Below are 25,708 nucleotides of genomic sequence, written 5' to 3'. Positions count from 1 at the left end.
GACAGCTGACAAACTCCGATGGCAGGGCAGAGCTGCAAGCTGTGCGATCTGATCAGTGTGCTGTGCTAAATAGGAAGAAGAAACGGTGTTTTACGTGAACAAAGATCTACGTGAAGGAAGCAGCGATCCGGCAGAGCAGCTCACGGCTCTGTTTGCACCTCCCGACAGCCCGCGTGAAGTTTATTAGAGGATTTGGGGGGTTTTAGGAGCCTGCAGACACGGCGAAGGAGAAGCTGCGGGGGACACAGGTAACAGCGCAGCTCCCGGAGCCCCTCACCCCAACCCACCCCGGGCTGAGGCACCCGGCAGGCCGCTGGGCGAGGCCCGGCCTCACCCTGAGGCAGAGCCGGGCCCCAACCGGGCCCTGCCGCCCCCACAGCCCGGTTACGGCCCCGGGAGCGCCTCGGGGCGGCCCCGCGCCACCCGCCCGGCCCCGGGGGGAAGCTCCCGGGACAGGCCCGGGGGGGCTGCGGGGAGCTCGGGCAGGGCCGGGGGGCTCCGAGGGGTCCCTGAGGGGTCCCTGAGGGGTCCCAGCCCCCCCCTTCCCCCTCCCCCCGCCGCTACCTGCCCGGAAGCCGGGGCCGGGCCTGTGGCGCCCCGCGCAGGCGCACTCAGGGCCTCCCGCCGGGGCTTTAAGGCGGGATTTCCGCCTCGCCCTGCCGCCGGGTCTCGCGAGAAGCGCTGGGGAAAGCCGAGGGGAGCGGGCGCGCGCGCGCCGCAACGTGCCCTGTGCCGCGCGCCCGCCGCGCGCACGCCTGTAGGGGAGGGGAGTTGGGAGGGAGGAGCGCCGCGCGGGGAGCTGTGCGCATGCGCAAAGCCGCTGCCCTTGGGCTGAGGGGATGCCGCGGCTCCTCCCCCTCAGGCAGGCGATGGACTCGCCCAGCGCTCACAGAGCGCGGAGCTTGGGCGAGTCCAAAGGCTGCGGGTGGGGGGGGGAGCTGCGGGCCTTTGTCACCCGGCCCGACCCTGCCCTGCCAGCTCCGCCTCGCCTCAGCGGTCTCTGTTCCGGCCCCGTGTGGCAGCGCTCAGCTGCTTCTGCCCCAGACACGTTATTTAAGTCCCATTAACACCAAAACTTCCCCAAAACGGCCCGACACGGCTTCTGGTGTCACGCAGCCGCCAGCACCGCTGCCTTGCGGGCTGATGGCAGATCCGTGATTGATGTGGAAGGTTCTCTGGTCACAGCGCTGCCGTTGGATTGCCTCACCCTCAGGCTGCCAGCCTCCCCGGGCAGGGTTGCATCTGTTAAAAACAGGTTATATTCCTCATAGTGCTGCAGAATTACTTCTGCCCACCCTTCGGGGTCAGCTGGAAGCCTTCACTGACTCAGCTGCCTGCTTACCAATCAGATAAATAAAAGTACCTGGAAAAAATACATAAATCTTGGTATCTCTCGCACTCCAGGCACAGTTCAGTCTCCCAGATTTAGCATTCATGCCTCAGCAGAAACATAGATGTAAAAGGAGAGGGTTTTTTCTGGACGCTGCTCTCTATCAAGCGACCTTGATGCTGTCAGCATCTTCTGAGCTGTGTTTTGATGCCACGTTTATCTCTGTAGGCGATAGTTCCCATTTTGCCTCCTCAGCTCAGAACTTCACTCAGGTTGTGCAAGTCACGCAACATGCTAAATTGGCAGAAAGTTATCACCTTTAACACAGAGAAGTTATTTTATGAAGTGTCTGATCAAAAAAGCGTTTCTACTAAGAGAAAATCAGAACTTTGTGTGTTCCTCAGAGCTGAGCTTTGGCAGGGATTGCATTAACTGGAGGGTTTCTGGTGACGGTACCAGTTTAGGGCCCAGGCTAACCAACAGAAGCAGCTTTCAGGTTACTGCTGACCTGCACTAGACCCAGACTTGCAGCAGCAGGTAAATGAAGTTTACATCCTTATGACTAATGCTCTAATCTGTCTGTTACTACTGGGCATAAATCTTTCAGATATAACCCGTGTCTGAATTGAACAGAGGTTAAAAAAGAACACTGAGGGCTGTGAAATTCACGGGCTTATCACAGTCTTTAGCATATTGGATGAACAGCCCTCCCAGTGCAAGATCAAGTCCAAAAAAAGGACGGGACAGCGTTCACTCTCCTGAGGTGCCATTTCCCACTTCCTCCTCGGTACATGTGCAAATAGTTTGGAGGAATTGCGTTGCTCCCTGTTGAGTCTGCTGTCTACAGTAAATAACAATTAGTAGCAACAGCTGAGAACTAAAAAAACTCCCCACCAGGGAATTGATGCTATGAGTCAAGAGAAAGTGGCGATAAAAACAGCAAAGCTTCTAAATCTGAAATGAAACAGCAGCAAAAGTGTACCATACTGATGACACACAGCACTGGTTGAGAGGGGGGAGTTCAGGAATATTCCTTCAAGAAAAAGTTAATTGATAAAAATATAGATATAATGGTAGGTGGAAGAAGTCAGGCAGAGACAACTAGGCACCACCACTATTCGTGCTTGCAGATCTACTATTGTGCTATGCAGCATTAACTACTGCTAGCTTGAGATGCTGCTTACAACAACATATATTGCTTCACACATGTATGGCCATGCAAAGCTAACCGTGAGGGAGAGGAGATGGTCCTTGTCTTTCCTTGAGTGGAAAAATAAATCTGGTACCATATGTCCAGTAACACCCTCACTTCTTCGGTTGGACTAGATGATCTTGGAGGTCTTTTCCGACCTTAATGATTCCATGATTCTCAGAGTTTAGCTCATAATAGGACACTGTATATTAGATAAGTAGTAGATTAGGGCCACATCTGCATAATAAAGACAAATACTACTGCAAATTACATCTTGCAATACTGTAATTACAGACTTTATGGTCTGTAAGCATATTTAAACACAACTGAGCCCAAGCACATTCTAACCTATTTGCGTCTCATCCTTACAGATAGAACCAGTACCTGCAACTGCCTGAAGACACTATGCAGCAACTCATGGTGAAATCTGTAGTTAGGCCAACACAACGAAATCTTGGACTGCTGTTTTTGGCCACGATCCGCAATAACCCTTATGCTTTTAACAAATACACCTTTGACTCATTCAGTTGCACTGGCATTAGCTATTTTGTGCCTAAAACATGAGTTAGGGCATTGCAAAAACTATTTATTTTTAAGGTGTAGCTGCCTTCTTTATTCTCAGACACGGTCATTATCTCTTGGTGAAAAACCCTTACCTGCAGAGATGTATTCTGAATGCTTAACCGAATGACAGCATGTGCACATGCACAGGGAACGCTGCCAGTACTGCCAGTGACATGGCCCTGGCTTCACATGACTTGTCTGGGAGGGGACAGCCAACTCCTGCCTGGAAACACACCCCCGACTCCTTTGCCTAAACCCTCATAAAGTTTCCGCAGCAGTAGTGAAAGGTGAGGAGTTGAACTCTGGGCTCTGGATAAACACAAAGGACCTCTCCTAGGCTACACTTAGCAGGAGGTAAGCAAAGAGCGGGCAGCCAGAGCTCAGGGGCATAGTGGCTGGAAAATATATGATTGAAACTCTGAAGAAATAATTAAAAGGCAATGTCATATGTACATTTAAAATAGGAACTGTAGTTGCCTTCAAATCTGTGCACTGCTTGGCACAGTAGGAGCCCCACCAGACACATCTAGTCTTGTCTCTCTCCATACAGTGTGGCTGATATGCAACTTCAGGGGTGACCAGGTAGGTTGTCCTTACTTTTCTCCTCTCTATAGGTTCTGTACTTTCACAGTCATACTCTTATTTCTCCCGGGCAACATTTCCACTGTCTATGTACTACAAAGCTTGATTCCAATGAAGTTCTAAAGTAGAAGTTTCAAGCAGGAAGGAAAAAAATACCAAACAACGGGGTTGGCAGCCACTCCATCACTGCAGACAGTTATCCAGCTGTACCTGACAGCAGCAGGACTTAGCTGGTGTCAGAAGGATGCGATGCAATAGGAGACTGGGTACAGTACAAGGAGAAGCAGGCGCTTGTGCAGTCTCAGCTTGGGACTATCTGGGCAGCAGGAACTGTAAGGGGACAGCAAAGATGGGACTTGAATAATAATGTAAACTTTAAAACAGATGTAAAAAGTATGGCAGTTCCTTTATTAAAGCTGTGTAACTGTTTATTTTATTCCAGATTATTTTATGGATTTTAAAACATGACTTAGACAAACTAGCCTTTTCTGATAGTTGAAATGGAAAATACAGTGAAAGCAGATCTGATACACAGTTGCTGGAGAAATGATAAAATACATGGCAATTAAAAAAAGGTTTGTATTGGAATTCTTTACTGGCTGGTGCCTGTTTCCCTTTTGCCATTAAGAGCATGATCAGAAAAACAATTACATTTACTGCAGGATTTAGAATTTGGTTTGATCAGATTTTGTGTTAACTAGATTGAAAAAAAATAAACAGAGCCTTTATTTTACATAGCACCAGTTCTATCTAATGCTAGCAAATAACTGCAGGCAGCTGAGGTCCTCGCTGTTTGCTTCGGGGCTGTGTAATATGCCAAAAGAGATCAGTGCCAAGTACTTGGAAGGATTTTTTTTGTTTGCTGAAACAGCCGTGGTGATATGAATGCTTTTGTTTATGTACTTGGTGTATTCTGAATCAGAAAAGATATTATCCAGCGAAAAAGGGGGTAGGCAATGAGATGCTGGGGAAAGATATGGTCCATCAAAATTTGTCTTGTTTTAATATAAGTAACATAAAATTTATTCTGTAAATGTGACAGTAAAGGTAGCTGACTGAGATTTGGGGGAGAGGAAGGTTAAGCAAATATGTTTCAAACTAGAAGGCTTTGCCCAACAAAGACTTCTATCATAATCTGATTATTTTAAAAAGGAGGAGGACTAGAAATGCAATTACAATTTTAACTCCTTCCAAACTCACACCATGTGAGACTCGGTCAAGCACTGGCTCTTTCTCTTCCCAGGAACTCAAAGCAGAGTCACGCTCTCACCTGTGCTCTGCTCTTTAGCCTTTGACATGCAAAGATTCAGCAGGGATTGAATCAGCACTGCTGTATGGTGCTGCAAATAGTAACTGAGATATCTACCTCTCTAAGATCTAACGTCTATTACGAGATTATCTAGGAGTAGAATAATCTCTTTTATCACAGATAACTATGGCCAATACTATTTTCTGTACTGCTGTAGCAGAATAATTCAGTGCTGTTTTCAGCTCCCTGCTGGGTGGTTGTAGGGAAGACAGGGAGGTGCACAACAAAAGGATGAGGGATGCAAGTTATAACGGGGGAAATTCTGATGAGATATTAGGAAAAAAATTACAGTAAAGGTAGTCAAACACTGCAACATATTTCTTGGAGAAGCTGTAGCATCTCCATGTATGTACTCAAAGGTCAACAGTTCAAGGCTCCAATCAACCTGATCTAACTTTGGACTTGGCCCCATGCTGAGCAAGGGGTTGGACCAAGGGGTCGAGAAGTTATTTCCAACTGATGTTGTGATTTTAAGTAGTGAGGTAGAGCATCCTTGAAGAATAAGGAGTGTTAAAACAGGGTCTGGAATAGAGCAAGGTGCCCAAAAAGTAATGGATTATTTGACTTATTACAACTATTAGCAGTGTTTTCATAGAGACGGCAGGCACACCTGCACCGAGAAGACCTGTGTGACAAGATGGGAACACACTGCACATTGCATAACAGACTGCTTCATCATGATCAGGAGGTCTTTGCAAATGAAGATAAGCTCAGTTTGTCCGGTGGCAAATTATTTACCCTGCTCTATTCAGACTAGCAGGTTGCTTGTTACTGTAACTCTTAGGCATTCTTCATCAGATATGTTAGAGTCCCACGATATTTTATTAGTAAGATTGTGGCTGGGAAACTAGATATAATGGGGAAAAAACACAAAAAAGATCTCAAAGACTGACTCTAGTAGCTCACAAAGTCTAATAGAGGAGCTCTCAATCTGGGGAATGACGAGATGTACTAGGACATGGGGACTTCCCTAACACATTCTGATTTTAAGCAATAGCACCTCTCACCCATTTATTTATTTTTTTATTTATTGGCAAAGAGAGACAACATGAAGTTGTTTGTTTTAAGGTTGCTACCAAAATTTAGCATTTCCCCTTGGAGTATTTGCAACCCTAGTGTTGACATAGAGGGCTGGGAGTTGGGGCTTGTGGTTTCCAGTGTCAAATCACTTTTTGTCTGATTTCTTTTGTCTTCCCAGAACTGTTTAACATCAGTAGTAAGCAGAAAAGGCCTCACCTTTTTCTGTCCATGAGTAAGCAGGAACCCAAGCAGGAAGAAAGTGTCCAATTTTTCTGTCTCCTGCCCATTGACCTGCACACTAGCATGTTGTAGGGAAACAAAGCTGGAAATGCTTGTAAATAAACAGAACTGCATTTGGAAGGCTGTACCCAGAAAGCTATCACTAATCCCTCTGCTCCTGTGATGGTTTCTTTTTGGCAGTGCATTCCCCCCTTCTGACAAGCTGCAAGAGGAGCGCTCCCAGGAGGCCTGCTATCATCGTAAAGGTAATAGAATATCATCTGTCTAATGATCATTTTCTGATTTTCATTGTACCTTAGACAGGTGCCTTTGTACCTTCTCTCCACTTTCCTTTGTTACCTTAGGTAACACAGCATGCCTGTGTTTGAATATTCTTCCAACTATGAAAAGCAAAATAGATTAAATTCTGCAGTCCTCAGTAAGCTGTCACTTACACTATTAGACTTGATGTGTTCTGTTCATAAAATACTAATACACATCGGGAAATATGGGAGATGTGGGGGCTGTAAGACTTAAAGAGCTCGGTTTTGTGCCATGGACAAAAATGAAGGAGGGACAGAGCATAGAGGGTTACTATTGTACAGTTTTGCAACTGAGCTTGAAGTGATTTGCTACGGTCAGCATTGTGTTCTTCCACCCTCCAGCTGTACAAAGTTCACTTGTATCACTTCTTATTTCAGATGAAGAGAGACTCTGGATACTCCACCATGGCTGCACAGCAGAAACAGGTAAAGACTCAAAGTTCACCTTTTAAAGGAAGCGTTATGCAGGCGCTTTGGAAAGCTGGATGTGTTGAATAACCTCCCAAGAGAAGTGACAGACAACGCTCAAATTGCTTTAACACAACTAGGAGTTCATCGCTCATCACTACAGCAACATTTTCACATTTTTTCACTTCCAGTGCACCGTGGCTACAGCACTATGTGGTGAAGGGCCTGTTACCTCTGCTTGTATGGCAGGAGACCACAACTCTCTGCTGTAGCCAGCAGCTCTGCTACCTAACCAGGCCCAGTGTGGTGGGCCAGCTGAGCAGAGTCTTTCGCAGCTGGTGCAGCTTCTTTTTTACCTTGCAGGCAGCAACCCTGCTCTGCACTTAAGGAATTTGTCACCTTGTATAAGCCCTTTAAGGGCAACGTCTCAGGCGATCAGTGGAGCAGAATTTGGAAACCACTGTGCCAGAGCCGCTGGCATGAAGAGAAACAGGGTGTTAGCACTTGGACCTGATGAACAAGATTTTTTTTTAATGTAAACTTCTCTGCTTCTACAGCTCATGTAATTATACTGTGTGGGCTTCATTCACGTAATCACTTCCTCACATGCAATAAAAGCAGTCTCAAAACAAGACAGTTTCTGTCCAAATGGCTTTTAAAATTGCTTAAAGATTGCAGAGCAGTGGCTACTGTCTTAAAGCAGGGCATACATGGTCTCTGGTGTGTATTAGAAGTTATTAATATTTGAAATTATTTGAGATCTTCTGGCTGGAGGATGCTAAAGAATCTGAAATATTATTTGGTCTAACTAAAAATTCTGACTTCAAAGTTTTTCTTTGGTATATTCTTTTGTCATCCTATGAAAAAGAAGGATTTAAATGATACAATTCTGTTAAAAGGCTCAGAAATGTTTATAGCTTTTAATATTTCTTTCTAAAGAATACCTAGATGATATTCCAGGGTTTAAATATTAAGAAATTCTTATCTTATATCAGTATACATTAGGCGTAACACGGATACAACTGGAAGTCTGAAACTTGAGGGCAAACCTCCAGCCCAAAATTGAGCATGTACTATCTGAAGCTGGAATAGATGGCTCTTTCACCAGCCCTGCATTTTCAGTTGAGTACACCCAGCCATAATGCTGGCAACTGATTGTATTGCTTCAAATACAAGCCTACAAGGTTCACAAACATGAAGCTGTAGGGCAGGAGTCCTGTAAATTACTTTCTTCCCAGTTGCTAATGTGATAAAAACTGAAACGATAGGAACAAATGTTTGTTTTAATGAGGAAAGTTTCAGTGCTAATGAGCAAAGTTCTGTCCTGGGACAGATAAACACTGCTGACAAGTTCTGGGCAATGATTAATATTCTGTAGCTGTTACAGAATCTTAAAAAAACTCTTCACACTGAAAGCTATGTCGAGAGGGTTTCCCTGTATTGCATTGCCCTACACACACCTGCATTCAACATGCATTAGTATGCATTAGTGAGCTGTCTCTCATTTGGCCTCTCTGACAGGAGACAAACAGGACAGCAACTATGAATCATACTATTTTTACTCCAGTCTGCTTTTGCAGCTAAACAACACAGTTGAAAAAAACCAGGAAGGACAGAACAAAACACTAGCTGGTTATTACGCTATAGTATTTTAGAATTATTATTTATTTTTTTAAATCATCCTGCAGATAAATATAATGTGTATTCACCCAAGAAGACTCAAACTAAGATTTCTGAACTGCACAACCAATCTGGGCTATGTTAAGACACTTAATTATATATTTGTCATATAATTGATAATCATTTTTGCATATTTAATTGTTCAAATATATCAAATACTGCTTTTTGAATATTCTTATTCCTAGAATCAAAAAGTCACACTGGTCTGATTGCTTTGTGTGGTTAAAATCCTTACTGTCCTAGGAGTCCTGTTAACACCACAGGTGCCATTATACTTACATGGGGATATTTGTTTAGTAGGTAACACTTCCATGACTGAGAACAGAAATGTAGTGAACTTCCTACTTCTCTGAAGTTGTGTATTTTAACTTCTTGTTATAGGGCAGTTATTCTGTACAGATCACACATGGTACCTTCTAGACAAGTCGTACTCCCAGTACTAGAATCAAATTGTATCTGCGATGGGCTGTATCTGCAAGGCAAAGTATTATCCTCTGTTAGACCTCTGTTACAGTTAGAGGGAAAAAAAAAAAAAAAAGGCTAAGCTTCTTCAGAAGCACTCTTCAAAGCTAAGAAAAAAGTTGAAAGAAGTGGTTCTGAATTAACTGGAGCTATTAATCAGATCACCTGACCATAACAGTTCTTCATTACTGCTGGAGGATAGCATATTGGATACTGGGAGGGAGAATAAATTGGCAGAGTGAGGGAAATGTAGAGATGGAGCCCGGTTCCTTACCCCCAGGTCTTCCATTGCTACTGTTCTGAGTTATCCAGAAGCCCTTTACATTACAGTCCTCCAGGTACTCAGAAATATACCCAATAAAAATGGGGAGGGAAAGATCAGTGGCCCATCCTCTCCCTTTGATTACACCAGAGAAATTCCATGTCAGTGACACTTCAGGGCTCTGTGAAGACATCAGGTGGACGTGGGTGAACTCTCCCCCCCAGTTACACACACTATCCCAGAACAGCCCGGTTACCGCGTTCTTTAGAATCTGTAAAGCAAAACAGACCACCATGGGACCGCCTCTAACCACGCATTTCAAATACCAGAAAGCCTAGCACGGGGCCCCGCAGCATATACTTAATTACTCTTGTTGCTTGCTCACAGGAAGAGAAGCTCTGGGATGCCGTGAAGACCTCTGCCATGGTCCTTGGTACAGGCCTGCTCATATTCACTGCCTTCATGAACTCTGCTTCTTGGTGAGATTGTTAGAACAAAGGGGCTTGAGGAGAAGCATTTCTGTGGAGAGGGGATAAGCACGTTGTGAAAAGATAAGTCACTAACAACATTTACTCCCACAGGTATGTACAGAAGATCTGGGAGACCTCAGGCAATTTCTGGCAAACAGCATGGCTAAATCTTTACAACCGGTTTGAGGGAAAGGAATGGTCACTCTTCCTCTTTGGTGAGTTACTCAGATTAACAACCCTTTGCTGTACAAGGGCACGTATTGTATTTAAAATGGGACGTGGATGTTCCATCCCAAACAGCCTGCTTTCCCTGCTGAAAAGCACATGTAGGCTTCAAAGCCAGCTGTAAGTGACAGTGCAACGGTGCCACCTCTGGAGTGGCTCCTCATTAGACCTACTACAGGGATTAAAAACCTGATCTTTTTGCTGCTTCTGAAAGTACAGAACGGCTTCCCTGTGTAAACATACTCTCTGCTCCTGTGAGAAATGAATGACTCAGTAGAACTAATTACTGAAAATTAAAGTTAAATTAGTAAATTTTACGCTCGCCGTAGTGTACAACCCTTCTCTGTCTGTGATTAGCAGTTGGTGAACAGGCTCGGTAGGGATTTTGCAAGGTCCCAGGAATCAACTTGATCTTATCTAATGTGTATTTAAAAATAACTCGTGACAGAGGTTCCCCAACCTCCTAGAAAAATCTTTTCTTAGCGTGTTGTGGCAGGTTTTAGCCTATGGGGTATTTGTGCAGTTTAACCTCACCATTCCCTAGATCTTACTTGGGTGCCAGAACCTACCCATATTCCATTTTAAAGCATCACAGGGCAGGGATTATGCACCTGGTATACTTAGGTCCAAGCAACGTCCTCTGGATACTAATCCACTGTATCTTTTTTCTGATTTAGCCACAGCTCTCAATGTATTCACACATCTCTGACCTTTCCTCATGTCACAGGGGCTGCGTTGGTTCCTGCCCTTGCCTTCTGGTGCTTCAATGGAATCCTTATGGTGGCTGATGTAACAGGAAAGCCAACTTTCATTACTCGGTATCGCATTCAGCTGGGCAAGAATGATCCTGTAAGTAATTGTCACTGTGCCTCTTCTGCTGGCTAAACACTTCCTGGAGTCTCTTAGGTTAGGAGAGGGGAGAAGAACCAGTTATGGTTTTCTCTTCCAACCAGATAGGATTCAAGGAGAGTCAAGCTGAGTCTTGTATATCCACGGCAGAGAGAAAAAATGTTCTTGTAATTAGGCTACGGATCAGATCTTGATAGACTGCTTGTTAAAAAGTTGACCCCTAAACTAACTAATACAAAAGCATCCTACAAATCTAAAAGCTCTTTATTGTTCCTAATCAAGGACCCAGTGCTTCTGATGTAGCCTCAAATCCTGACTTCTTTTTTGCAGGTGGACACAAAAAAATTGCGACAAGCCATCTACACAGCGCTGTTTAATCAGTTCTTTATCTCCTTGCCCATGCTTGTGCCTATGTTCCATGTCATGAAATGGTGGGGCAACACCTTCAGCAAGGAATTACCCACCTTCCAGTGGTTTCTTGTCGAGCTGAGCATCTTTACCATAACTGAGGAAATTCTCTTCTATTATTCACACAGGTGAGCTGAGCACTGGAACGGGACTCAGTGGTTTGCCCCTCTGCCTTTAAGGTTATACCCATCTCTGGAAACAGCAACAGTCCCTCTTCCAACAACCTTGTATTTGTATGGAAAGATGTAGGTCCTGGAGCTTACTTATAAGTTCCTATACTAGGGAACATCCTTACTACATGAGGCTTGGCTGCTGCAATGCTGCTACAGTAAGCAGAAATGGATAAAAACTACAAATGTGGAACAGGTTAGAGATTCAGGAATAAAGTAAACAGATAGCTTTATACAAAAGCTGTTAAAAAAAAAAAAAGCATTTGGACACAGGCACAAAAGAAAAAAAAAGGATGGCCACTTACTATTCTTTCTCTAATAGTTGCCAGTAGGAAAAGTCAAAACAGCAAAAAATACAGTGAGTCTTTCCCTAAGGGGAAGGTTTGAGTGAATCAGTCTTTCAGAGACTTGGATTTATGGGATGTACTTGAACCTAAGTTCAACATCAACCAACAGACATTGAATCCATTGAACGAGGACTTAATGATGAAGAAAGAGAGAAGCCAGGAGTCCTGCACTCACTCCCAGCTGTTCTAAAACCCATTTTCAAGAGGAGACATGAGACCGGCCCAAGGAAAAGTTGTTACATTACTCTATGTTCCTTTCTTAGGGGGCTCAAAACCTATATTTCTGTTTTCTCTACTTAGGCTTGTTCATCTGCCCCTCCTGTACAAGCACATTCACAAGAAGCACCACGAATGGACAGCCCCCATTGGTGTGGTCTCCATTTACGCTCACCCATTAGAGCACATAGTAAGTGATCTCCTCATGGTCACCTTCCACTTCCTGCGTGGAGTGCGAGTTCCATGGGAGGAAGAGGAGTGGTAAGAGACAAAAAGCAAATGCTTCCTTAGAATCTTCTTTCTGAGAAGAGGAAGCTAAACTGCATTTCCAAGAAGCCTGGCTGTGGAAGTATTGCAGTGCCTGTTTATACCAGACTCTATTAGCTTTAAGAGTAGAGAAAGAGCTGGGAGCACAGATTGTGCTTTCAGCAAGAAACGTAATATTTACACAGGCTAGGTTACTGCATGGACTCAATTCTATCATTATTTTCATGCTGGTGGCTGGAGTCAGTGCTTGCAAACCCCCCTTGAGTGTCTCCCAGCCTTGCTCCAGCCAAGACTTCTCATAAAAACGCATCCCGCCTTCAGAAGATTCCTCTAAATACCTCTAAATACCACCTCCTGTTAATAACAGGACTGGGTTGCAGCTCCAGCTCTGTGAATCTCCCTAACTGGCAGCCTTTGGGTAGCAGAGGAGCTTGTTAAATCCAGGAGTCAAGCTGAGCCCCATCGGTGCAGTAAGCCTCGTCTGGGCCATAGCAGCTACCAGTAGCACTGGTAGGACACAGTGAAGTGCTGCAGCTGGGATCACCACACCACTACTCTTGTCTGCAAACGTCCACAGGCCAGTGCCCCTTTACAGCTAGGTTTCCCTAGAGCAGCTTCAGCTTTTTTCCCAGAAGCTGCTGAAATTCTCACCTCTGACTCCAGGGTGAGGTACTAGAACCATGCTGCCCTCACGCCCCTCGTTTGCTCTCATGTCCAAGTTTTACTACTAGTTTGGGGAGCTTGTACTGTGACTACGTTTCAGAGTGAGTAAAACTAAGTTGACTCAGAGCAAAATTATTTCTTTGGTGCTAATTATGTACTTTTAGCAAGATGTTTGCAGAGGGATATGCCCTTTATGCTGTTTGCAGAGAACTAATGCACCCCAGCGAAACAATTTGGCTCCTAGGCGAGAACCTGCTTGTTGTGGACCCATTAACAAGGCAGTTTGCTTCTCATTTCCAGCTCTCCAACACGCTGCCTGTCATGACTGGCCCGATGATCATGGGGTCCCACATTGTTTCAATCGCAGCGTGGTTCTCCCTTGCTCTTATAACAACCAGCATTTCGCACTGCGGCTACCACCTGCCCTTCCTGCCATCGCCGGAGTTCCACGACTTCCACCACCTCAAGTAGGTCCCTGCTCCCCTTCCCCCTCCTTCCTGCACCCTGTCACTGCCGACAGGCAAAGCTCCTTTTGGAGCATGATTCGTGTATAAGCAGAGAAGCCTGTGCAGCTCACCTGCTGGCAGACCAAAATCAGTTCTCAAAGCAGTTAAACAGAGCTTTGGTCTCACCGGGCTCCTGCTGACTTCCCACCCGACTGCCAGCCACCTCGCTGACTTCTATGCTTCTCCATCAGCTGACTTGGAGACCTCCAAAGCACAAACGCACAGCTGAGGCTGGGTGGTTCAGGTTTCCCAAAGTGACATGGGAGGGAAGCAGACAGTGCTGGACTTCCCCCAGCACAAGTGCAGAGACAGTTCTCCGCAAGGCTCTTCCTGGAAGCCCAAAAGACACTGCATATGATCTAGATTCAAGGCAGCAAGGACAAATCACATAGCAAAACCAAATCTGCTGCAGGAGCCTCCCTGTCTGTCCCTTTCCTATACACAGGGATTAGCAACAGTGATCAGATAACACCTTGCACAAACAATCTCAATTAACCCTTCCTGGCAAAGACTCCCAGCCCCCTTTTACACAGGAGTATTGTTTCAGTAGGCTGTTCAGGGAAACATACCAAAATCGTGGAAGAGTTGTCCCCATCTGCCGTACTTCTTCGAACACAATTTGCTTCTCCTGCAGAAATAGAAAATGGGGATCGTTCTGTTGCAACCTAAGCGCAGGGCAACACCCAGAACATGGAGCCAGTTCTTGTTACCAGTCATTTCCTCTGCAGCTCGGCTCATGTCAGGACACAGATCGCCGCAGAGCTCAGCTGCTGTCTGGGCAGAGCTGTGCCAGCATCTGCAGTGCTGGAAGCACGTCAGCTCCACGTCTCTGGGCAGCCTGGGCTGGATGCACAGACATGGCAAGGTGGCTGCCCCACTGCTCCCACAGCTCTGAGCTGCTGTGTGCAGGGACGGCTGTTGTTCGGTGTCACCGTACCTGGATAACGAAGCAGCAGGAGGGAAGCTGCATAGATTTCACCCAGGTTTCATTAGGGCTGCGAGGAAAATTGGTACAGCAGCAGCAATCACACGGATGGCTTATCAGGGCCCTGAAAGAAGATAGAAATAGGAAGGGCAAGGTAACCTCAGTTACTTCCAGTGCTGTTTATTCTGTTTGGTTTCCAGGTTCAACCAGTGTTATGGTGTCCTCGGAGTGCTGGATTACCTGCATGGAACAGACACGGTGTTCAGACAAACCAAAGCCTACGAGAGGCACAGGGTCCTCCTCAGCCTCACACCTCTCTCAGAAAGCATCCCAGAGACACCCAAGAGGGCAGAGTGACCTCCAACCCTGCAGCCTGCATTCTTGCAGAGCCCAGCGACAAGGAGAGCTGGGGACAATTCATGCCAAACAGTACCTTAATTGGGAAACAAGTTACTGGGCACGAGTAACAGTTCCCAAAACTGAACTGAAACATGCGACTTGAGATGACCACAGTCACCGCCTGTTATTTTCTACCTAAAGCGTGAAAAAACTGCTCTAGAAAGCTATTTTTAAACTTGTATTGATTCTTGGTTTTAGCCGCCTGCACATAAGCCACATGGTTTGGGGGGTTACTGAATCCTCATTAAGGTTATAACACAGATCACATTTTGGCCTCTTTCAGCAGCATTGTGTAGACATACCAGCAAGATCACTACGGCTACATACTGTAGGAATTACAACCACCGTTCCTCTGAGACTTAGTGTTACCCAACCTCAGACGGCCTCGCATGTGGGCCTTACAAAAAGTCAGTGAAGCCACGGCTCTAGAAATACTCCCTTCCATACGCACACAGGCCTGATTTGCCCTCAGCAGTTTTTCATTATGCAAGATAGAAGTGCATCTGAGGTTGGGGCTGTCTCGTCCTCATGGCCACTCCACAAACCAACACAAACAGCACTCACCCCTTTATGCAGATCCACAAGTACCTATACAATAAAAATCAAGATATGCTGCAAAGTTTTTTGTAGAGCTGACCTGCTCTGCACTTACCTGCTGTCAGCCCATGGAAGCCAAGTCTCTTCCTCCACCCTCCTCCAGTTCCTTCAACTGCACCTGCATCGACCCAGCCCGGCCGTCCAACCCACAGCCCTCTGGGGAGGGCACATCAGTTAGCAGAACAGACAGCCCAGACTGCATTGTCTTTTGAAGTTTTTATTTTTATACATTTTTTTTTGTATTAAAAAGGAAAAAGCATAATTACCACAAATTACAAAGGACTAAAGCATTACTAGAATAATGAATCACATCAGCCTAGAAAGCAGATACTCTGAATAATATTAATGTTATAATACAAGCTCTCATTCAAGTATTTTACATTTGTCTCTTTTCCTTTTATATGTGATGATGATCCTAGCACATGGGTCAAAGATTATGTACTATCGACAGAAGATGGATCATGTACAGCGGGCCATATTAACAAGATTTTCCTCCCAAGTGATAAATGGTCTGTGATGAGTCATTTTAAGTTTGTCTCTACGATAAATGCAGCTGAAGAAGGTTGCACACACTTTCTAGTTTTGGGAACAGAAGGCTGAGGTTGGGACACACACAGTTTGAGAAGGGCCAGCACATCGAACCATCACCCCTGTTGCTCCAGGCGAGCTACCGAAGGCCGAGCTCTAACCCACACCGCCCGAGCAGCTCGGAGCACACCGCCACCAGTGCTTGCTTCCGAGTCACAGATCTGAGGATTTCCAACCCCAACAGGAGTGGGCCAGGCTGGGAGAGGAAGGGGGAGCGGGGTGGCTGCCGTCCCTGCAGGCACACGAAGCTCGGGGGGGACCAAGGGCTGCCAAACCCCATCCCGGCATGGGTGTCACCGTCCCCGCCAGCCCACGTGCGGGGCTGACGTGGTGGAGATGGGGACAGGAGAGGGAGCCAGAGGGACAGCAGGGGGACTCTGGGGTTAGCCCGAGCACTGCAAGGGGGTGGCTGGCACCCGGGCCGGTCCACGCTCTTCTGGAGCTTCCCACCGAGGGGATGTGCTTGTCACAGATACATCGGTCCTATGTTCAAGTGTCTGCAGAAAGTGAAACTGTAAACTACTCATTGAAACACTGCCCTCCATCCATCCACCCACTCCACGCCACTGAGATGAGAATTTTCATTTAGAGGAAAAAAAAAAAGTTAAGTCAGTGAGGCATTTAACATCAAGTGTAGCAACCCTCTCTGAAGAAGAGCCTAGCATCCATTTCAAAACAGTGACAAAGTGACATAACCAGTCTCAGAGGAGAGACAGGAGAAAAGAAGCATTGCAAACACAGCTTGCTACATTTACAGTTTTCCTTTTTTTTTTTCCTTTTTTTTTTTTTTTCCTTTTGTTAAAATAACTGGAAAGGCATTAACAGCTAAAAGGCCCCCTCCGCACCACGATGCTGAGCGTGCAGACACGTGGCAGGACACCAAGGTTAACGCCTCACCCCGGGCAGTACGGGCGACCCGGCCGAAGCAAAACGAGCAGTTGCCAAAACTCAAGGGAACCCAGGGGCTGCAGGGCAAGGCTGCCGACGGGGAGGGGTCCGAGGGACACAGCAGGGAGCAGGACAGACAAGCAAATGGAGCATCAGCAGCATTATTATTATTTTTTTTTCCTTTTTCAAATGAGCGTGGCTAAGCAACGAAGCCTCCTCTGAAACGCACCACCCACCTCCACCACTGACCCGCACAAGAGGTCTGGACCTGTCCCAGGTGCCTGGGCCCCGAAGGGGGGTGGATGTACAGGACCTCGGCGAGGAGAGGGCTCACACAGCAGCCAGGAGGAGACAGGACACACTCCCCTGGCTGCCCCAAACTTTGCACCAGCAGCCATGGCTCCCTCCGGCCGTGCTGGGGGCTGGGCACCAGCCTGGTGCTGCCACCACGAGCGGCGTTGCAGTCCCGGCAATAAGCATGCCTGATCATCCAGGCCATTAAAATTAAAAAAAAATAATAATAATAATCATGAAATATGATTGTGGCGAAGCATCCAAGCTAAAAGCAAGGCCAAACTCCTTCCTCAGCTGGAGGGCAAAGCTTCCTCGAAAGCAAACCCCTCTCCGGACAGCTGCCCGCCTTCCCTGGGGGCGCAGTGCGGCAAGCGGCGTGTGCTGCCCGATGTGTGGCACCGGCACGTTTTGTGAGGGAGGCCAAACACCTCATGCAGCCCCACAACCCATCCATGACCACAGCACAGCAGTCCCAACCCCACAAGGTGTCCACGTGCCATGGGGCTCACGGAGCCAGCCCTGTGTGGGGCTGGGCCTGGCGGGCACCGCAGCCCTGCTCGGTGGCGGCCTGCAGGCCCTGCCGCCCCGGGAGCCAGCTACAGCCGCCTGGGGCTGCTTCTTTCCCTTCTTTCCACCTCCCCGTGGCTCCCTGCAGCCGCTGCTGTCCCACAGAGGGCAGAGCAAGGCGCACGGCAGCACGTGGCCGCTCACCCAGGCCGCTGGCACACAAACCCGGCCGGCAGCGCCGCTCCCCAGGGCCCTCAGCCACACTGATGCAACAAACCACTGACTATGAGGGGGGGGGAAAGGTCTTCTGTGCCTAGACTACACAGTCTCGGCCTTCGAAATTAAAGGAAGAATAATTTAAAATCAATTCAGGATTTGGGAAATTCTCTGGGACGTTCCTCAGCCTTCTCTACCACCCCGGCAATTCCCCAGCCTGCTCCACAAGGAACAGCTCCGCAGCAGGAGCTCGCTTCTCCTCCTTTCCTATTTCGTTTCCTGCTCACAAGCAGACCACCGGCTTCCAAAGAGAACACGCACCAACGAGAGGAATACAGGGAACACAGCAGCAAGGACCACCTGTGGCACATTCGAACCCGCTTCCACTTGCCAACAACCAGCAAAACATCTCCAACGCCCTTGGCCAACCCCCGGCTTCAGCCTCCGAGGCGCCTCCTTCCCAAATCAGGGCCGAACCCTGCCAGGTCCGTAACGTGACAAATCTGACTCCGGCTCACAAGAGAAGAGAAATTTGGAGGTAACAGTCAAGGCCGCAGCGCTGTACAGACATTACTCGCCAGCCCGGGCCGGGTACCGCTCCGAGGCCCCAGAGCGCTGCTGCGGATTTGGAGCACGCCGATGGCTTGGGCACCTTCGTGCCCTGAACGGGGCCTCCGAGCGGTACCGAGCCGCGGGATGGCGTGGTAGGGGCAGACGGACCAGAACGGGATCACACTAGGAGGAAATGGCAAAGTAGCAGCTACCCAGCCTCGCTCAAACCCAAGCTGTGCTTTCAGTTACTAGCAGCAGGTCACGAAGCTGCTCCACGCGGCCCAGCCCCGCTCCTCTCCCTTCCCACCTGCTCGGTGCAGAGGCAGTTTGGGAAGGTGATAACAGGGCCCAGCAAGCATCCGCAGCCACCCCTGACCTCCGGCTCCCCGTTGGCCGCTCTGGCCAACGTGCCCGTGCTCAGCACCCCGAGTTGTGCTCCCAGCTGCTCTTGTCCACCAGCCCTGCAGCCGTACGGAGGCAGCCCTGGAGGGATGACTCCTTCCTCCAGCTACCAGCTGCAGCACTGTATCAAGCGGATACTCGAGGAAGATGCTGTTCGTTACCAGCTTTGGATTTTGCCGAGGGTAACGCGACGAGCTGCATCTTCCAGTAGCCCCCATGCACAGAAGCACGCTCGCGGTACATGAGGCCAGCACGCCGGAGCCACGACCGAGCCAGCTGCAAAGCACACATCCCAACCCAGGAGCCAGCACAGCAGCAGCAGCAAGGCCAGCACAGCTCGCTGAAGAGGGGCTTCCACCCTCACAGCAGGCACACAACCTCCCAGCGCTGCTTCTGGACCCTGGGCACAGATTTCAGCCTGGAACTCGCCCCCTCAGCCACGCGCTTTTGGGGGAGCACAGCTCAAGAGGGATTTGCCGGCCGAAGCCCCCCTGGTGCCACACGGAGGAGCCCAGGACACGGCGCAGCAGCTCTGTGAGCACCCCCTCGCCTCAGCCGAGCAAGGGGCAGCAGCAGGGCGTTGTCACAGCCCTCGGAGGGCTCAGCGCAGCCTCCCGCTGAGACGAGACGTGCGATGAACCCCAGGCAAGAGGTCCCCGCAGCGAGTCCCACGAGCAGCGCCCCAGCCACAGGAGCAGCGCCATTCATCAGGCTACAGACAGGGCAAGGAGTCCCCAGGGTGCCCGCTGGATGTCCCTGCTCGCCCCCCCAAGGCCCCGAACGCAGTCACCGTGGCGGGGAGGATGCTACAACGGTATATACACAACGGAGCGGCTTCAGCTACGGCCCGAGCACGAGTCTTGGGTTTGACAGCCCTCAGCACCTTCCCCTGCAGGAGCAGGGCCAGCTGGGGGGGTTCTCCACAGCAGGGTGCAGCTGAGCGAGGTCCGAGCGAGTGCGGGGCGGAGGAGAGGCCGCGGGGAAGCTCGGCAGCGGGGCCGTGAGGAGTCTCTGGGCAGGCAGGGAGAGCACCCAGCACACCCCGGGGTGCAGGAAGCCAGCGAGCCTCCCTGTTCCAGCTCCACCGTAAGGCAACTTTTTTTTTGTTTTGTTTTTTTGTTGTTGTTTTCTTTTTTCTTTTTTGTATTTTTTTTGTGTTTTTTTTTTTGTTTTGTCTTTTTTTCTTCAATTAATATTTCCAAGGAAGAAAGCAAAAGGAGATGTGTCTTTTCAAAGTTTTTTTTTGTTGTTTTAGGGGGGGGGTTATGTGTTGTTTTTTTTCTTGGTTGTTTCATTTTTCCAAGGGAAAAGGAAGAGAAAGCCTCCTTCGGCAAAGTCCTGTCTTTGCGTGCGACGAGCAGCCCCGGGGAGGCGCACTGTCCATGCAGGCTCGAGTCCTGGCGCCTGCTGGCCCCCCCCAAAAGCCATCCTCGCAGGAAGGAGTCAGAACAAACCCATCCTTGGCAAAGGTCCTTTGGTTGCTTCAAAACGTCCGTGATGGAAGGGAGAGGCGGGTGGAGGGAGAGCCAGACCCCGGGGAAGGATGAAGACGAAGACACCAGGGAGGAGGAGGAGGAGGGACGGGGAGGACGAAGAGGACGCGTTCCTTCTGCGGTGGTCGGTCCCGAGGCAGCGCCGTGAGTGGAAGGGGAGCCGCCGGCGGGGTCATGGAGATCAGAGGCTCCGCAGCACCACGACGCGCTGCGGCTTCGGTCCCCGGCGGGGAACCTCGCTCCTCCGAGCTTCCTGATCGGGCTGCCAGCGGTCCGAGGGGGGGGACACAGAGGGGAGTCGTCGGGGCCGCAGAGAGCAGACTTGTTTTGGTAAATCTGGACAAACTTCTAGCAATAATTTAAAACTTGATATATATATATAATAATAAAAAAATTTCCCCTTTCCAACCCAGCCAGAACATATTTTTTTTTAAAGACACTAAGACATGAGTGTGTGCACGAGAGGGAAGGGGGGCAGTAAAGAAAAGCAGAGGGTGGGCCTGGTGGGGGTAGGTCTGGCTCTGGTCAGGTTTGTAATAGCAAAACGGTGTTTTAGATGCGGATCGTCTTTGCTTTCCAGCCACAAGAGAAAAAAAATCGTGTGCGTTGAAGTTTCTCCCCAGCAGCCTATTCCTGGGCACCCACATTCCAACTCCCTTCCTGTCCCACCCCTCGGGGCTCCCCTTCTCCGAGCCAGTCCCCCACCACCCCACCCCGTCTCCCCGAGGGAAGCAGAAGCTGCAGCCCCTCTACTTCCCCACTGTCTGCAATTCTGCGGCTGCAGGGGCAGGGACTTGCTGGCTCAGGTTTTTGGCATCCTCTTGTGCAGGCTGGCTGGGCGAGGCGTGGGCTTGGCTGGCTGGGCACTGGCTGACCGTTTTGCTGGAAGACTGGGATGGGTAGCGCTTCCTGCCGTCTCCCCCCGATGTCGTCGGGTATCTCTTGTGTCCACCTTCCTCTCCCATGGGTGGCTGGAATGGAAGCACCCCAGTATCAGCACAGCCGCCTCAAAACGCATTTCCTCCCCCCGGATTAGAAGGCAGCCCTGCTGCAAGCCTGTCTGCAGCCTCTCTAGCCCACAGGGATCACGCGTGCCCACCCCACGCACACAGGACTGGGACAGCTGCCCCTCCTCTCCACATCTCCCACTGCCAGATTTGCTGGCAGCCAGCCTTCCAAGAAAGCACAAGGGGGACACCTTGCTCTTAGGCACCTCCCTCCTCCACAAAAGGGGCACGATGCAGAAGTCTGGGAGCCGAAGTCTGCATGAGGCTGGCTTCACTCAAGCCATTAAGGCTCACTTTCCTCCTCTCTCTCCAGCTCATCAGGGAAGATGCACTCATCCCTTTCCCCAGAGAGCTGCCCTGAAGTGGATGCGCAATATTCAGACCTTGCAGCAACTGCTTTGCTTTAGAGACAGCGAGGCAGCAGTGACTGGAAGCCTGACCGGTGTCTCAGGCAGCATCCAAAAGACCCAAGGAGCAGCAGGAAGATTCCCAGCATGTCAGCACAGGCAGCACGTGCTGCTCTGCTGCTCCATCCCAACCAACAGACATCCTCCTTCCCCCACCGAATGGTTTTCTGCCCCCATCTGAGTCACCTCTCCTAACCTTCACCCTTGTCTGCTCATGTCCCTGTGCTCCATGGATGCTGTGCGAGCCTCAGCACCTGATCAGAAATGTCAGCACAACCCTGCCATGCCCAGCCTCACTCACTGCCCAGCCACGGCACAGGGAAAGGCCCTGGGGAAAGGAAACCTCGCAGGGCTGCTTGAAAAAAAAGAAATCCCAGGGGCTGAGCAGGGCTGAACATCGCTGTCTCAGCGATGAAGCTGCTGAGGAATGGCAGGATTCAGCTGAGGCTGCTGGTTCCTGGCCCAGCTGCAGTGATGGGGCACGACACTAGGTGTCACCCACCCCCTGGCCAGCACTGCTGGGGACAGGGCCCCTGAAGCCCTCTGTCCTCGCAGAGGCTGCGGGGTCGGGGTGTTCGTGGGGGCTTTCAGCGTGGTGCGGGCACTGCTTCTACTCACGTCCACTCGGAAGTCCTCGAGGCGCTTGAACTTGCTGAGGTATTCTTGCAGTTTGCTGTTGATGTCCAGGTTTTTGGCTTTGGAATATTTTAGGAAGGCCCAGAACTTTTCCAGCCCGTAGAGCTGACCTGAAGGGGAGAGAAAAATCAAACCAGGAGTCAGAGCTCTCTCCTCAGAGCTTACTGCTCGCCCCACAGGCCCTCCTGTCCCACTGGCTGGCACAACCGAGGCAACGCAGAGAACCTGGAGCAAAGCAACCTACACAGGCACTGGGAGCCCTCTCGACGGGGGTGTCCCCAGGCTCTGGGACTGGGTAGGTGATCGTGGTGAGCTGTGGGAAATCCACAGCTTTCCATTATCTACCTCCATACCCCCAACAGCCTTCAGGCCACTGAGCAGTCCCCATTCCATCTCAGAGCCCTGCACAGGAGCATTTCTCACCACCAGCAATGCTGAGGGACAGCCCGTCACTTCACACATCACCCAGCACTCCTTGGCTGCCATAAAGCCAGAAAAGGAGGCACGGGGCAGCCACACATCTGGGCTACGTCATTGCTAGGCACAGCAGAAGCCAAAGGAGGCACTTACCAGCTTCGTAATCCTTGATGGTCTCTTCTTGAAAGTCCTTAAATATGTCTGGCCGGAATTTCTTCTCCAGCCCATAGCTGTAGTATCTGAAAAGGCACTCCAGACCGTACCTGGGAACGGGAGAACATGCAGTGCTCAGACACTGGTGCACAGAACACCTGGGTCCTGCTGTGTATCACAAAAACACAAACCACACCTCTCTTCCCTCACTCCCCTCCCAAGAAAGGCCACTCTGTCCCTCCTCTCCTACCTGTATCCCTCCTTTCCATCCTCCACAGCCAGCTGCTTGAACTCCTCGTACATTTTCTTGTTGAAGTGATCTCGTAGGAAGAAGGACCAGAATCGGAAGAGCGTGTTCATCTCCTGGGACTGACCAATGCCCAGTCGTTTCCGCTCTGTTTCGGGGAGAGGGACTCATGAGAAAACCGATCAGTGCACAGGGGCTCACACACTGGAGGGCTCTGGGACTACACCCAGCCCCTGTTAGTGGACACCCTGAGCCACAGCTCGCTTTCCAGGCAATGAGGAAACACAAGCTACCAGCAGGGCTGTCCTGTAGGACCCCATTTACCTCTGTGTGCAAACTCTGCTGCCAAACCCTGCGCCCCAGCGCAGCAAATCAAAGGCACCCGGCCCCAAACCCAGTGGTGCCGGCATCCCACACCTACCGTTAAGGCAGCGCCGACGGTACTTGTGGTAGACGTGTTGCGTGAAGCCGTTCTCCTTGAGCAGCTCATGGGAAGGGTGTTGGAACTTGGGCAGGGACTGCGGGGTGCAGCCGTAGCTTCCGACAGCTGGGGTGCCCTCTGAGGGGCTGGAGCTGTGCATAAAAGACCCCGGTCAAGCCCTTTCCTTGTACCCAGCCAGCAGCACAGCAGGATCCTGCTCCACCCCGCTGCACTCCTTTGTTGTTCCCACCAGCTCCCTGTGACTGCTTCTGCTCTGGGTTTGGGACCTGAGCTAATGGGGATCCTATTAGGACTGGAACCAGTGTTCTCAAACGAGTTTCTTACTGTTATTGCAAAGTCTCAGATTTCCCTTAGATCCCTCCAGGAAGAACACAAGAGGTCCAACCCCGTCTGCAGCCTAACAGGAGATCTCCCCGCTAGACCAAAAGCTGCCCTTTCCCTTCCTTCCCCTGCTCCCTTCCTTTCTTGTTTCAGGAGCCATGGGGTCATGGAGGAACCTATCTCCAGTACCTGATAGAGGCGGTTCGGGGCCTGTGCTCCCGCGAGTCCATCACCCAGCCCACGTGGCACTCCATCGGGGGGTTTGAGCTGTGCCTCGTCTTCCTCTTCCGTGGGGTCTGCAAGACAAAGGGCATCAGGAACGCGTCCCCTGCCCCTCCAGGCCCCACCTGGGAGCCCCAGCCTCCCAGCCCCAGCCTCCCAGCCCTGGTCCCACCTTGGCATCTATTGTCCTGCCCTCCTTCACCACTGGGTAGAACCGGGGGGTCTGGGTCGGGTCCTTCAGCTGCGGCGTGCGAGGGGTCCGGGGGGTCCTGGCGTTGCGATAGTTGGGTGATTCTGGTACGGTTGTAGGCAAAGACCGGGCGATGGTGGAAGGTTCGGGGACTCCAAACAACTTGTTAGCCAACGCGTCTGTGGGTACTGCAGAGATAAACCCCCCGCCGTGTCAGACGGAGCTCTGAGCACAAGAGCACCACCACAGCCAAGGAACGGGAGTTTTGGGGAGGACACGAATTCATGGGCACATCCCAACCCTCCTGAGACAAGCAGCTTGACACCCAGTCTGTGACCACCCTGGCCAGGCAACCCAAAACCTGAGCTTTCAGGGCCCCTCCAAGGTATTTTCTAGGAGAAGGGCAGGCCAGCAGCTCTGCCTGGGCACCAGGCCCCACGCAGGGGCAAGCAAGGCCCAGCAGATCAGGTAACCCAGCGAGGGAAGTGCGATGGGAGGGTCCAAGAGGGAAGTCACATCCCTGGTGTTACATGGAGGCGTGCCCAAGTTTCCTCACGCAGTGGGGACACTCCTGCTTTTGGAACTCCAAAATGTTCAGCTGGGACAACACCACTGCTCTGGGAAGGATGGTTCCCTCGCCCAGAAGTACCCTGTGGCCCTGCTTCCTTCCTCCCCCCAGCTGCTGTTGAAGGAAGGCGGAGACAAATTCAGCCCTACTTGTTCTTGTCCCGCTGTCTCTTACCTTGCTGGAACCTGGGGGGGCCAGGAGGGACCTCCTGGTTTGGATCCACGGGGGGCTCTGGGGTCAGGGTGTCGAACTGCTCCCTGCTGATCATGTTCACCTTCTTGAAGTTCTCCACCTCTTGCTGCATTGGAAGAGGAAGACGATGAAGCAACCAACTGCCCTCTTCTCCCCTCATCTCAACAGCTCTTTGTGACCACCGCTCTGCTTGTGCAACAGCCGCAACGCTGAGCACAAAACGCAGCAACGGGGCCCGGGTGCCCAGGAGGGTGCCACGTTGCTCAGAGGTTAAGAGGAAACAGTGGACACACAACAGGGCCCTGCACGGACCATATCCGAGCTGCCTGCTTCTCCCATTAGGCCCAGGCTCTCGTTTCTCTGAAGCACCCTCACAGCAGCCCCTGTCACTTGCTCCCCTTGTACCCGCAGTGTCAGCCACCCCCAGGAGCAGCACGGCTTCAGCAGTGTGCCAGGGACCAACACGGGGACACGGAGCCCAGCTGGAAGCTCCCACAGGCCATTCCACCTCGTGGCCAAATAACCACCGTCACTGCAGGCTAGACAAGTCCCTGACTGTGAGTGCCACCAACA

The 25,708-nt window shown here is 50.4% G+C and overlaps 2 protein-coding genes and 1 long non-coding RNA gene across 15 annotated transcripts in view; 1 reads left to right on the top strand and 2 right to left on the bottom strand.

Moving 5' to 3' along the window:
- Nucleotides 1-64: 64 nt before the first annotated feature.
- On the top strand, nucleotides 65-16,814 carry FAXDC2 (fatty acid hydroxylase domain containing 2). Of its 6 annotated transcripts, none has more exons than XM_038186511.2 (12): nucleotides 65-248; nucleotides 2,894-3,440; nucleotides 3,637-3,668; nucleotides 6,418-6,482; nucleotides 6,918-6,965; nucleotides 9,739-9,830; nucleotides 9,933-10,036; nucleotides 10,774-10,895; nucleotides 11,226-11,431; nucleotides 12,121-12,226; nucleotides 13,267-13,433; nucleotides 14,598-16,814. In XM_038186511.2, exons 5-12 carry the CDS (start codon nucleotides 6,918-6,920, stop codon nucleotides 14,752-14,754), a joined length of 1,002 nt encoding a protein of 333 aa, XP_038042439.2. In that variant the 5' UTR covers nucleotides 65-248; nucleotides 2,894-3,440; nucleotides 3,637-3,668; nucleotides 6,418-6,482; the 3' UTR covers nucleotides 14,755-16,814. The 6 variants fall into 6 exon arrangements, with proteins under 6 accessions (XP_038042439.2, XP_038042438.2, XP_038042437.2 ...); XM_038186510.2 differs by having other exon boundaries at nucleotides 3,551-3,668; XM_038186509.2 differs by lacking the exon at nucleotides 3,637-3,668.
- LOC113845165 (uncharacterized) lies at nucleotides 3,860-14,572 on the bottom strand. 3 transcript variants are annotated; one of them, XR_005269370.2, is made up of 5 exons: nucleotides 14,410-14,572; nucleotides 14,042-14,100; nucleotides 9,737-9,870; nucleotides 8,907-9,099; nucleotides 3,860-3,998 (listed from the first exon to the last, which is right to left on the bottom strand). It is a non-coding gene; the product is annotated as an uncharacterized lncRNA (long non-coding RNA). The 3 variants fall into 3 exon arrangements; XR_011803366.1 differs by lacking the exon at nucleotides 14,410-14,572 and adding an exon at nucleotides 14,183-14,398; XR_011803365.1 differs by lacking the exon at nucleotides 14,410-14,572 and having other exon boundaries at nucleotides 14,042-14,398.
- The window catches only part of LARP1 (La ribonucleoprotein 1, translational regulator), a 43,153-nt gene continuing 33,039 nt past the window's right edge, over nucleotides 15,595-25,708 (bottom strand). For all 6 annotated transcript variants that reach the window (XM_072023324.1, XM_038186506.2, XM_072023326.1 and 3 more), the window contains 8 exons: nucleotides 25,118-25,241; nucleotides 24,358-24,563; nucleotides 24,153-24,259; nucleotides 23,622-23,773; nucleotides 23,204-23,348; nucleotides 22,954-23,063; nucleotides 22,366-22,493; nucleotides 15,595-21,304 (listed from right to left, as the gene is read on the bottom strand). In XM_072023324.1, the coding sequence (XP_071879425.1) occupies nucleotides 21,083-21,304; nucleotides 22,366-22,493; nucleotides 22,954-23,063; nucleotides 23,204-23,348; nucleotides 23,622-23,773; nucleotides 24,153-24,259; nucleotides 24,358-24,563; nucleotides 25,118-25,241 (1,194 nt within the window). In that variant the 3' untranslated portion in view covers nucleotides 15,595-21,082. The remainder of the gene's footprint in view (nucleotides 21,305-22,365; nucleotides 22,494-22,953; nucleotides 23,064-23,203; nucleotides 23,349-23,621; nucleotides 23,774-24,152; nucleotides 24,260-24,357; nucleotides 24,564-25,117; nucleotides 25,242-25,708) is intronic.

The sequence above is a fragment of the Anas platyrhynchos genome, chromosome 14, assembly GCF_047663525.1.
Source record: "Anas platyrhynchos isolate ZD024472 breed Pekin duck chromosome 14, IASCAAS_PekinDuck_T2T, whole genome shotgun sequence".
In the NCBI taxonomy this organism is placed as follows: Eukaryota; Metazoa; Chordata; class Aves; order Anseriformes; family Anatidae; genus Anas; species Anas platyrhynchos.
This window is presented reverse-complemented; position numbering and strand designations above follow the sequence as displayed.